Here is a 13608-nt window from a genome sequence, read left to right as displayed (position 1 = left end):
GGATAGGACTGTAGCTTACAGCCCTAGGGCAGGAGAACATACTACCCTGGGTTTCATTTCTTCCCTCTCTCCCCACAAAAGTGAGCCAGCCTCCATCACCACTGAGCAAACATCTTCTCCTCAAACTCCTTCAAAGCATTTTTCTCTCACACCTATTTATTGGGGAAAAAAACAAATTCGGTACCTTAATCTCTCAATAGGACTTTTTTTCTAGATATGACCCAGAACTACCCCTTGAAACTCCATTATTATAAAGGTTTATATTAACACTCCTAAAACATATTTGTATAAATCTTTTGCATGTTTGTTACTGCTTATCTTTTGATAAGAAATCAAGAATAAAATTACTTTTGCCTCCGTAGATGAAAAGCATCCCTTGGTGCCCAAGCCTTGAAAACAAAGATGTGAAAGCACCAGCAGTGCAGCACTGTTTCTGCTAGCCAGAAGGAAATTATAAACAAGAAAAGATGAAGAAAGCAAATTTTGTTATTTGATAGAGAACATAATTGTTGTGTTTTACTTGGGCAGTGTTTAGAAACAAAATGGGTAGTTTGGCGTCACTGTTAAGATGTTTATTCCGGTTAGGGAGCTCCAGCCTCCACAGATTTACTCTTCAAATCACTGTTCAGTTAATGCCCATTACAAGTGCTGTGTACCTGCTCAAGTGTTTTTTTTTTAAATGAGCAACAAGGGAAACATTAAGGCTTCCTCAAATCAAATAACTCAGAATAGTCTTAAATGACCTAATAGATAACTTTATCCAGCTTCAGGTATAGGTTTTAGTATTATATCCATAAGTACATTAAATTTCGGTACTGAATTAAAAATAAATAAAATTAGAAGGGCCAGAGTGTGAAAATACATCCTTGTGTCTTTAAAGAGCATCAAAGGAACAATGAATTCTAAATTCACAAAGCTGCTTTTGGAGGGAGACTGAATAATATATTCAAAAAGTCTTTTCAGTATACTGCACCTGGAGAAATCAGGCTCAACTTTCAGTTGTACCCAAGTAAATTCAGAACCTTGGGAAAGCAGGATCAGGCCTATAGTCTATTTTTAATAGTGTGGTCTAAACATATTGAAATAGGAGAAACTAACTGGACAGCCTGATAATGAAAAAACCTACGCAAGATACTGGGGTAACTAAAGGATGAATTCCTATTGATGCCTCTGTACTGTGTAAGAGAAGCCTGTCAAAAGCATGGCCTCAGTGTTCCCAATTAAAAAGCTGCCAGTGGAAAGCTGCTGATGTTTGCACAGCGTAGGATTTTCTGTGGAGCTCCAAATCCTCAGTTCTACAGGATGCCGTGCTGGACCTGTTACAGAATTACTTAATTGCAAACACTTTGGGAGCATTGATCCATGGCTGCTCTGATTAAATAATTCTTCTGAAGAGCACTTATGAGGCCTGACAGGTGATGGGTCTGGAAGAACCACACTAGGTCTTCATCCAAACGAGTGCTGCTGGCCCTTGCCCAGGACATTGCTCTTTCCTCGCCCGTTCTTTCAGCAGGTACAGTTCCAGCTCTTTAATTTCCTGCAGAATGACTAAAGTTTAAATTAGATTCAGATTGTTTTCACTTTGGCTTAAGGCATCAGCAAGTAAGCGTATAAGCCTGGGAAAGGAGGTCTGCTTCCCAGCCAGCCTTTTCTCCTTGGCTTTGCTTTTTTGCTCGCAGACTTGTCTGTGCTCTGGGGAGATGATAACAATTGCTTCTACAAAGGCTTACAAGTGCAATACACCCTGTTTGGGTGGCCACTTTCAAACCTCTCTAAACTGCAGTTCCAAGTCTGTCATTTAACAATAAACCCCAACAAATTCCTTTCACACAATCCGTTTTTGTCTTGTTCCGAATTGCTAAGCTCACAGTTTTCATAATGCCACAGGGTGGTTTTGATCTCGCTTGCTGCTTTCTTTTTTTTTAATGTTAAATATTTTAATAGTGCAAATATTTAAAAACAAAATCAGGACCTTTTCAATTAATCATATCCTTGAGTGCACAAAACTCAATCCTCCCTCTAAAAGTCTTCAAATACAGAAACGCTCATGAAGGGCTGAGAGAAGAATTGACATTTCTGCAAAGTACACATTAGGAGGAGGTTTGTGCTACTCATTCCATACTTTTTGAAGTTATTGATTCCCGCAGCATCTAAGTGGCCAGCTGGTCATTAGTATGTTCATCTCATAGTTTTCTTTACACTGTTAAATGAAGTTTTGTGGCTCTAGGAGGTACATGTCACGGTAGGTAAACAACAGCCAGTGGGGTTTTGAGACTTTGATATCTGTAGCCTTCCCCGACACCCAGCTCAGCTTAGCTGTCCTCTTCTTAATCCTGTAGAAGTTTGCTTTGTGCTTTAGCATCTCCCCAGTTCTTCAGTCCAGAAGCAGAGGTGATAATGGCTGAAGCATCAGTAACTACCTCAGGCAAATGCACCAAAGCTTGTTAAAAACTGAGCCTCTCCATGCCTCTGCCAGCTTAAATCCAAAGCAAATTCTGACCACTGGTTCTGTAAAGGAGGCAGTTCTTCCTCATTTCACACCCAGCTATGGGCCCATTATTTGGTGTGTTTTCACAGCCCCTTTTGCTCACACCACAGCAGACAATTGTCTAAACAGAAGCCAAACCCCTGCTTGTGATGCATCTCTTTCACCTGCAGTGGCATCTACTGTGAGAAGCGTATTTCCAAATGCCTTTGTCAGTGTGATGCATTTGAGCATCCATGAACCAACCGAGACAAGTGTGCTTGCTAAGGTATTGATAGCTATTCACTCCTGTGAAGTTAATGGCACTGCACTGGTGTAAAGCTGCTTCCAGTAAAATCCTATTCAGATCTTAAATCCATTCAAATTTGGTTCTCAAAATACGTTGTACTTCTGTACTAAAATGACTCCCTCACTTGATTGTCTCATTGCCCTGAATGCTGTGTAACTACGCTGGTATTTGTGCATAACTTGATTTTGCAAGGTGCAGTAGTGCAGAGATGGTTCTGATTTCCTTCCAAGGGATCTTTGCAATCCATTGGGGAGCTGTGTTGTCTCATTTGCACTTTCTTAGCACATTTCAGTCAGTTTCCCCAACAATTTGCTGGAAGGATTGCCGTGGGACATCTTCAAATACTTCTAGCCCCATGTGGTCCAGCAGCTCCTCATTTTCTCTTCTAGGGTTCTCTTATGTTTTCTCATTTAAGAATAACTCACCACATGACAACATTTTACATTAATGAAGCCCTGGTGATATCAGATGTGATAACGTTCAGTAGGGAACATAGAAAATAAGCACAAGGTTATACACAGCATAAAATAAAGACCAGCTGATGTGCAAAAAAGTTAATGAGGGGGAAAAACAGTTTCTGCTGGCATATGCTGACTCACGAGTATCTCTCTCTCCATCCTGCTCAAGCATGGGCAAATTGGATTTATCTATCACTTTTCAACGGTCCCCAAGGAAGTGAAGAAAGATGGTGGACTCTGGAAAAAATGAAGTGAATCAATTCAATTGCTTCCCCCTTTTTCTTTGTATGATGGAGTACCAGGTCCTGGCAGAAAGAGTCCTAATAAATTCCTCGGTCCCTCTTGCAGCTTTTAGGCAGTATCCTAAATCACAGCAGGGACTCTGAGAAGGATGTGGGGTCTTTTTTTTCCTGTGGGAAAGCAGATCAGTCATTGTGCTCGCTGGCCTTCTGGAAATGCTCTGTGATAGATGCATATAAGCTGCATAATAAGAGTGCTGATTTTGCATTTCTCTACCATGTTCTGCACTTAGTTTCTTCAGGTGACAGCAGTGATCATTACTGTAAGGGTGGCTAGCCCAAAATTTACCTCCAGAATAGGCATCTACCTGTCCAGCACACACTGGCATTTAGGTCTTGCTAGTCCAAAAAATATTACCTTTTCTCATTACAACAAGTAAAAAACCCAATAGCCATCTGGGAGCTCATCAGTAGTAGATTTGAAGCAGCTTACAGAGATGGAGCAGTGTTAAAAGAACAGACTATGTAAAAAAAGCAGCTTTATCCTATGAACCACTCAAAACCTCATGTATTTTAGAAGAATAGTGCCAGATAATAATAGATACCTGTTTACTATGACGCTTTACAAAAATGGTCTACAGCCATTGGGGCTATTTTTCCTAATTCAGCTTAAATCCATCTGTGATTGCACAAGGAACTATAAAAAATTGAAGTCTCTTACATTTGTTTTCATATATAGCCGTATTTTCAACTTATTTTTTGAGAAGCATTCGTGTGCTTACGCTTTACCGTAGGCATTCTGTGAAATCATCTTGTGTTCTTACTTTTTTCTCGACATATAATCTTTTATTTTATATTCTTGGCTGTTGCTTTCCTGCTCTGACTGAACATAAATAGCTCTGCCCATATCTTCTCAAATACTGTCAAATTACTAATCCTGCTACCTGAGTTTTGCTCTTCCAAGCTCAGGGCCATTTTCTTCATAGAAACGAGCAGTCGCCCTTAATATCAACAGCTCAAGTTATTTCTAACTGCTGTAATTCAGAACAGTTTTACTGAAGATCAGAATCTAAGCTATCTCTTTGATCAGCTCTAGAAAGTGGAGCAAAACAACCTCCTGGATGTGGGAAGGTTCAGCAGGTTGTCTGTAGGCAACAATTCCGGCAAAACTCAAATGTACACACTATGGTTTGCCTAAAAATGTCAGTTCCCTCATTTTAACCCCAATGAATTTTGTTTCTCCAGCTTAGTTTGTTTAGTATTTCAAATGCCTAATAGTACAATATCTGCTAAGCTCTTAGCAGCAAAGACATGTATCTCTGAAAACCTACCATAGATTGTGAGCTGTGGGTCTGCTTTAAACAGTGCTGTAAAATCAAATGAGTGTTTTTCGAAGAACTCAGCCCTCTTGCATGACTGCCCAGTGCTTGACAAGCCACGGCTAAAGGTAGAAGACTGGGTGCATACGTGTGTGTGCCAAGTCGAGGACATCTGTACAGAGTAGAGAGGACAGGAAGGGAGGCAAGAGGAGAGATGACGATTCTACCAAGACTTTTCCATCCGGAGCACAGCATGGAAAAGTCCATTCAGACATTTTTATTTCCTCTGGTTTAGTTTCCAGTTGATACAACTCTGTCTCTTTCCCCTTTCAGATGATGCGACCCAACTTGAATGGGAACATTAGGGTGAGCTTGCAAAGGAATTTTGGGAGGCAAAGAACCATGCAGGAGATAACATCTGAATTTGTACCTGACATGGACAAAATACCACAAGGGGTGTTATTCCCACAATCCTTCCAGCAGACCCCCAGCATCAATACAGTTTGGATGTCTTTAAATAAACCTCAAGGCTTCTTAAACACCTGGCTAAGATGTACTTTCCAGAGCAGAAAAGGGACTAGTGTTAAGTACAATGAAAGCAGACGTACACTTTGCCTACAGCTTTAGAGAGTGAGCTTTGTAGCTCTCAATCTTTGTTTATACAGTTTTAGCTGAGCTTTGTGTTTTAAATGTACCATTTTAAGGAAGCTTCTGATCAAAGCCAATTTCATCTTCCCAATCCCTCAGCTGCTCCTGTAATCATCTCAAAGTCTGAATTGCAGGATCTTGGCATCTGCTGCTGTATTTATAAGGTGAGGCAAAACAAGTGCCAGAAGGATCAGGGGTGCTTATCAGCATAGGTGTCAGCCCTGTAGAAGAATAGCCAGTGAAAGCTGGAAATGCAGTACGACAAATAGACCCACACAGAAGTTTGTTGTGAAATGTTGGTGACTATAGGAGGGATTTTAAACGAAAGCCGTTAATTTATCGAACCAGGCAGGCATGTTTGGAATGCAGTTCCTTTCCTTACAGTAAACAATCCGTTCCTTTCTAACTTCAAACGATTATTGGCATCATACTTCATGCTTTTATTGTTATAAGAAGTTGCCCAAGGCCCCAGTGAACAAAACAGATTAAAGCATTGTCCCTTCCAGCCAAGAATGGTGAAATATTTGTGGAGGTGGTGATCACCACAATTGCATCACCAAAATATCACGTATAAAACACTTGGTGTCCTCTACAAGTCACGTATACACGTGTATGTTTCTGTCCATGTGTGTGTAGTTGCATTTGAAGTGGGGGTTAGCACAGCGCTGAATTTATCTCCACATTTACTTTCAAATCAGCTCCTGCAGCAGCAGTTTTTAGAACACACTTTCTATTTTGCGTGACTGGGAGCAGACCCATTCCCTGAAGCCTGAAGGCTGCTACGTTGTTGTACTTTAGTTTTAAAACCCATTGTGATAATCCACACACATGGACACAATTACAGCAGGGTGAAATAAGTTGTTGACTTACCTACAAGGGAGGAAATGTAGTGATGCTTGTCAGAAAAAGCATTGTTGAAATTGCTACATTTTCTTTTCACACAAAGAATAATGTAAAACTTAGTACAAAAGATAAGCATTATCTCCTGTCAGCTCCAATGCTATGATACATTTACGTCAAACTTTGTATAATAGTGTTATTGTGGTGTTTTTAAATGTGTGTTTTACCCTATAACTGTCATGTTACTCTTCAGAAATACAAAAATGAGGCTTCTTTCCCTTCTGAATTGTCGAAACTATGCCTGTCCTTTTTTTAGCTGGGGGAATATAACATCGCTGTTGGGCAATGTCATGGAGGTTTGTGCTATATCACATTTTAATCAAAACTAAATGGATTTGTCCTCCAGGCTCACAGGACAAATGACTGAACTGATTGTTACAACTAATATGTCTTACAAATACAGCTGGTTTTCTGTGCAAGCCCAGCAGTAAGCAGGGCTAGTTTCCATTAATGCATCCACTCCCTCCTACTGCTCCAAGTCTGTACAGAAACAGCTGAACCGTTCACATGCTCCACTTGGGCATTCAGGTTATAGGGAATTTGCTCCTCAATATCTACCTCAGAGACTATTTAGTATTGAACAACAATAATCTGAACCCATAGAACCAATCTCTCCACATGTAATTGGCGGTAATGTAGTACTATTTGTAAGAATTATTATAATAGCAGTGGTTATGATAAGTCAACAGATAAATGCTAGATAGATAAGTCAAATGACATGAAACGTGTTACACTGTGAATCTGGTTGCATAGCTTGCTTATTGTGAAATGCAGTGTAATACATCACTGTAACTTTTTACTGTACAGTATGGGCTCCTTGCTTGTCACACAGAACCAGAACATTGTGGCAGTAAGTGAAACATTAATGCAGTAATGTACTTCCTCAGTACTAAGTTTGTTTGCAGTTAACTGCAGTAGGAGTTATAAAGCTTTTTTGTTAGCAACTGAGATTTTACAGTATTGTTTTGCTAGGCTGGAGTAAAGATGGGATCATAAAATCATGGAATAGTTTGGGTTGGAAAGGAATTTAAAGCTCCAACCCCCGGCTACAGGCAGGGACACCTTTCACTAGACCAGGTTGCTCCAAGCCCCATCCATCCTGGCCCTGTGAGAAAACTTTCAATATTGATTTAATCTTATGTGTTTACAGGTAAGTTCAGTTTTAATGTTGGGTTCTGGCACTGAGCACTTTTGAAAGTCCCTCTTTGAAAGAGCAAAATTAAATATTACTGTTAATTTTCACCACCAGTGTTATAGATTAGTATCTGTATGGCTTAAAAAGGCCATAATGGAATCACGCCTATAACAACCTGAGCCTTTACAGCATGCTAATGGCTTTCCATTAGGTCAGATTAATGTTTTCTGCTTGGTGGAAATAGGTATTTAGCAACAGTGCTTTCAGTTTGTTAGGAACAAATAACTGTTGGACCAATTGCTTCACGCTTGGGAATAAATCTGTACTTTCAGGGCTCACTGTTAAATCATTTCTGCAAGATGATTCGTAACATCTGCGGGTTCAGATCTGAGGATGCTGGCTGAAGCCAGCCGCAAATAGATCTTCCTCCTGCATTCAAATTGCCACGGCTCAGAGAAGTGACAGATTCTGCTACTGCTTGTGGTACCACCGCCACATCAGATGTAGGGCACTGTGCACTGCGATCAGGTTGATGAGCTGGATGCTACCTAGCAAACCTGCCTCACCATCCCCGTTCCTAACAGCAGCAGTACTGACCTGCAGGGAAGCTGTGGGCTGTGAATGAATTTCATTGAAGCACATCAGCAGTGAAAGATCTAGGAATTAATATTAAGTAGGGACCTGGTATCAGAAGGCTGCTGAGGCAGAACATGACAGGTAACATAGATAATGTAACAATGATAAAATCTTGTGGGTTTCCCTTTTTAAAAAGATATAGGAAATTAAGGCAGATTCTCTTATCTTGGGGAAAATACATACAGAAGTGAAGATGCATACTTGCATATGTTTGCATTTGTGTCTTTTTCACAGCACTGGAGTTTTAAATGGTTGTGGGCAATTGACTAAACATCCCAATTGCTAGAGAGGGACTATGGAGATGTTCCTCCCTTGGTGCTTCTCTTCATTCTAGATTTTTTAATAAGTGCTTCAAGTCATATCACTATCCATATTGTTTGCAACTTAGGTATCCTCTCCTTATGGATCTTCACATAGCAAGAGACCCATTATCCTATCTATTCCTTCTACATCCCTATTCTTCTCATGTAAGAAATGTTACTTGAAAAGTCTATTAATAGCAAAGAGGTACATTTGCAGTGCATTTTTCATGAAGAGGGTTCTTAAAGATGCTTTATAACTTATACTAATGCAAATTATATATGAGGATCTTAGATGTGGGGCTCCTCAGAGCTATGCTTCCTAATTGTTTGATATGTAAGTAATGGGCTCTACCACCAGAAATAAATCATTAAGTGCTCTGGTTCCTGGATACCCAGCTGGAGGCTGGGCCTCACTCTGTCTGTATTAAACTCATGCTCTCTGAATGTCAACCCGCTTTGAAGTGGCTAAAATAATGTGTCCCAAACAAATTCTCAACTTCAGAGACTTTTGAAGATGTTCAAATAAAATCAATAAGATAGAATGCAGTTCTGTTGGTAGAGAGCCAAGAGGCAGAATCTTTTTAACCATGCGTGGTAGCATTAAAATGAAATTGAATACAGAAAATGTAAAATGATACTTCCTTTATTTTAAAGTGCAGGAAGAAGTAAGATTGAGGGCATGAAATGCTTGAACAGAAATTTAACTGAAGTTTGCATTAAATTCTGGAAGTCTCATGAAGACATGTATTATTCACTGCAGATTAACAGCACACTTGGTTCCCGTTTTACTCATGAAAAAGCAGTTATTCTTGTGAAGAAGAATGTGGTCCTGAGAGAGAACCTCAACAGAATACCCACTGTTGAATCGTCCTTAAGCAGTATGCTTAAAGAATATCTCAGTTATTCACAAAAATACCTTCCAGCATGCAGAAAACTCCAGTTCTGGGCTTACTGTCAAGTTGGCAAGGTCCACTTCTAAAGGCTGCCCTTAGAGTGAGTGGATGAGGCAGTCTTTGAGGAAGCTACAGCACAGAAGAGGCTGAAAGCTGGTTTTTGCTCCATCAAAAGCAAGAGGAATATAATTAGGGAATGACAGGAGAATGTAGGGGTGCTGTGTCTGAGCAGCCGTAGGGTATAACTGAGCTGATGTAGGTTGTGGATTGCAGCACTTGTGTAACAGCAGAGAATTGATGTAAGTAGGAATGTGTGTGGTAAAAGCTGGTTCTCCACGCAGCTAGCACTACAGACAAGTGAAAAAATATAATGTCTTCATTATAAATGGCATTTTACAGATCCTGACATGTTTGATTGGCTGGACTGTACAGAGAAATCAATTCAAGTCTGATTTACCATTAATTAATCTACTTCTGTTCCGCCCACGCTGTGCACTCAATCCTGTTTTCTGCTGCAGTTCAAAAGCATGGATTCAAATTACCTCAGGCGATGCAGTTGAAACCAGATGACTGCTTAGTGAAATTCCTTTTAGAGATGTTAGTTTTTCACGGGGAATGCCATTCTGTGTGATGCTGAGGCTGGGAGAGGAGGCGAGGGTGTGCTCCATGCTCCTGCCTGGTATCTGCACTGGCAGGATGGAATTGCTCCGAGCATTTGACTCAACTTAGGTTTCTGTGGTGTCTAGAGGTGTCTGTTTGTCAGTACACAAATCTGAGCAAGGAAAACAGCCCTACAGGGTGCTTTCTTTAGTACTATTTCATTTCCCTGAGATTTGTTGACTGTGAAGCTCAGTATACCTGCAGAGAAGGCACGATGAGGGTGTCTGGAAGGCGCAGGGATGGATGTTCATAGTCCAGCTTCGGCTTCCTAAAGTTGTCGTGTGCTACAATGAATATTTAATAAGTATCAGGTTTGCACAATAAAACTATGATGTTGCTCATTTCTTTCTTGGACAGCTGAATCCTCTTTTTCACCCACTCCATACATAATCAGTAGTCAAAGCTGTGTTTCTGCGTGGCTGTGACTGGAGATACATTTGTGAAATACTCTGAGCATAGGGGTACTCTGTCACAGATGAGGTATTGGCTGAGCAACACCTACTTGTTATGTGCCATATTTTTCTTCTTCTCCTTTGCAAAGCTGATTTTCAAAGGACAAGACAGCTACTTGGCAGAAAGAAAGATTCTGCCTGCTTTTAATTGTGAAAGGCAATAACATAATTGATCCTTACCAGGAAACACTTGTGAAGACAGGTACTGAAAAGAAGATTGTCATGGTCTCAGGTTGCTGTAAGTGCCTAATAATCATATTGTGGCAAAAAATATGCCTGGTGAAAACCGGTTACTGACAGTTCAACAGGGGATGCAGGAACAGCATCTCCCTTCCCATGTAATAGAGTATCTTCATCACTTCTAACATGTATTTGGGTACCCAACTCATGTTGAAATTAGTGCATGATAGAAACATCTTTATGGATCTAAATCTACAAAAGAAGAAATCATTTGTGCCTGTCTAGAATTAGGATATTCCTTTTAAAATGAGTTTTCCTATCCCCTCGCTCCTTCAGGCAGCATATACCGATGGGATATTGTTAGAGGCAAGAGGATGGAATTTGCTCTCCTATTGCTTCTGTTGTGATTTTTCTCTGATAAAAGGCTTTGTGAATAACAGCCAAGGAACAACAGCGGTATAAGATGTTCCTTACTGAAACTGGGCTTAAAAACCCTGTCACTCTTGTCTTAACTTGCAAAGATAGTTTAAAACGAATGAAATATGTTGAGAAAATCAAGAGATAAGCTTTTTTGGTAATGTAAGCCACTTTACCGTTAATATTGTATTGTCTTCCAGTTATTTTACATTAATTGTTGTTTTTTTCTTAAAGACCTGATCTTTCGCTATATCGACTCAGTGGGATTTTCATGTTTTTAATAGGAAAACCTGTCAAACTCAGCCTTACAGAAAAATGGGAAAATCTTTCTCCCCACCAAATGCTAAAAACCTGTCCACTTAGAAAAAGCCCTAACATCCTGTTTTCAACTTCAGAATCCCCCCAAAAAAAACTCCTGTGAGAACAAATACTCCCCACAGCCATAAGATATCAGTGGGTCCATTGCAGTCATTGGAGCAGTGAGTTTGACTGGGGAAGACAAGCTGTGGGACTCGATTGTTCTTCAATAAGGTGGAAGGAGGAATATTAGAATGTGCAGTGAATTGGAGAAGACATATTGTGGCTTGCCCTGTGAAGGATGTCTGCCTCTATGGCATAATATCTTGCTCTATATTCCAAGAAGTGTCATTTAAAATGTGGAATGAGTGCAGAGCAGGGATGAAAGAATTGAGCATGTGGATTTTAAGTACTAAACATGATATAGAAACAAGAATATTTTTTCTGACAGAAACTGGTGACTAATTCAGTTTTCTTCTTTAAAACTATTTGCTTTGGATGTTATTGTCTTGGCAGAAATTTCTGGGAAAATTAGGTATTCCTCAATAAAAATGTATAAGAAAAATGTTTCACCTAGCTAACAAAATGGAATTGACAACCTTCAGAGGTGGCAAAGTCTCATTTGCAGTAGAACTAGAGCAACACAACAGTTTTCTTCTTCACATATATAAATAAGTATATGTGTTTCCTATGACTGTGATAATAGCCTTCTACTAAGCCAAATGTGGTTATAAATAATCCCTAGCATCTTGTTCAAGTAGTGTGCCTAGGCAAGCTTGTCCCTCCTCCCCATCTGCTTGACTGATATTTTTCTCTGAAATCCTAAAAGGTGAAAACATTTAAGTTAAACAGCCACATAGCTCTAATTGAGAACCTGCGGGTAGCTCTCTGTGTCGCTTCTTTCACCACAAATCGCATCAGCTACCGAGGAAGTACTTGAGTACGACTTATAATGCATAATGACTTACATTTTCTCTTTAACTTTCATCTTTTCCCTAACCTTTTCTTTTACTTCAGAGCTCTTAATGAGAAGAACTGTACAACCATAAACAGTATTTTCCTAACAGCCTATCTGAAGAAAGGGGTTTCTTTTGCTGCTGCTCTTGACTCAGCCTCGTGCTTTGTTCTTTTTCTAGCTTGCACAGACAAAGAACTGAGGAATCTCGCTTCCCGACTAAAAGACTGGTTTGGTGCTCTCCATGAGGATGCAAATCGTGTCATCAAACCAACGAGCTCCGAGACAGCGCAAGGCAGTAAGAAAACACCTTTCCCTTTGAACACTGAGTGTTGGAGGCAGCTTTCCAGCCTGAGAGAGCATTGAGCTGAGCACAGCTGTTAGTGCCACAATGTCAGGTCAAGCAGGTTCCAGTAAGGGAGCAGGTATGCCGGAGACCTGATCCTGTGGATAAATAGCTGCATCCTTTTCTATCTGAGATGCAGTCATTCTGTACTCTTTCTGGCCCAAACTGCTCTAAAAATTGGCAGTTTGAGACAAAGAGACCTTTACAAGTTAATCAGGCAGATAACTGTGTCTGAGGGCCATGGAGGTCACAGCTGTGCTAGTAAATAAACCTGCTCAGGGACTTTTCTTAAGCCCTGAGGTTAACTAGTTCGTGTCTGTACAGTTAAACTCCATCACCCTCCATGCCAATGTGGCTGCATCCAAATCATTTCTTGGGGACAGACAGTGGCATATGCTTACCTCCTCGGTTTATGGCCAAGCATTTTCTAACCCAGTGTCAGTGGCATGAGCCAAAAACATGCCATACAAGCATAGGGAAAATGATGTTAATGTCGGAAAAGATTCACTTTGATTTTATTTTGCAATTTCCTGCTAGCCCTTTATAAAAGAGAAAGAATAATAAAAGCATCCACATCACAGCCACGGAGGTGGAATAGTTAACCAGTGTGGAAAGGTAGAATCTGTTGTGTCCCAGGTATTTAATAACACCATCTTTGCTTCCTTTGATGTTTTGAGTTTGGTTGGTTGTTGGGTTTTTTTTAAGAAGGAAGAAAATGAACATTTTAGAGGACATTTACTCTCTGTGGGTTAAGCCAACATGACTCATTTTGATGTCGTTTACCCACCAGGGAGGGACAGATTCAGAAAGATTCAGCTAACAGCATCAAAAGAGGTCATGTTCATCAGAGAGCAGATGAGACTTTGTTTTCTGTGAGGATTCATTAATCATCTTAAATAGTATGTCCCAAAATACGTGGTCTCTTGAGCTGCAAAGTAAGATGCACAAGTTCTGTCTAGGTGTGTGACTCCCCTTCACCTCTCTGCCCTGATTCTCT

General features: G+C 40.2%; 1 protein-coding gene across 1 annotated transcript in view; it reads left to right on the top strand.

Annotated features, from left to right (window-relative positions):
* SPOCK1 (SPARC (osteonectin), cwcv and kazal like domains proteoglycan 1) overlaps positions 1 to 13608 on the top strand; it is a 287946-nt gene that overhangs the window by 257272 nt on the left and 17066 nt on the right. The window contains exon 7 of the mRNA XM_062638044.1: positions 12447 to 12563. Coding sequence (XP_062494028.1) covers positions 12447 to 12563 — 117 coding nt within the window. The remainder of the gene's footprint in view (positions 1 to 12446; positions 12564 to 13608) is intronic.

The sequence above is a fragment of the Pezoporus occidentalis genome, unplaced genomic scaffold (assembly GCF_034315485.1).
Source record: "Pezoporus occidentalis ecotype Australia unplaced genomic scaffold, CSIRO_AGI_Poc_V1 ctg55, whole genome shotgun sequence".
In the NCBI taxonomy this organism is placed as follows: domain Eukaryota; kingdom Metazoa; phylum Chordata; class Aves; order Psittaciformes; family Psittacidae; genus Pezoporus; species Pezoporus occidentalis.
Note: the sequence above shows the minus strand (reverse complement) of the source record. Positions and strands in the feature narration are given on the sequence as shown.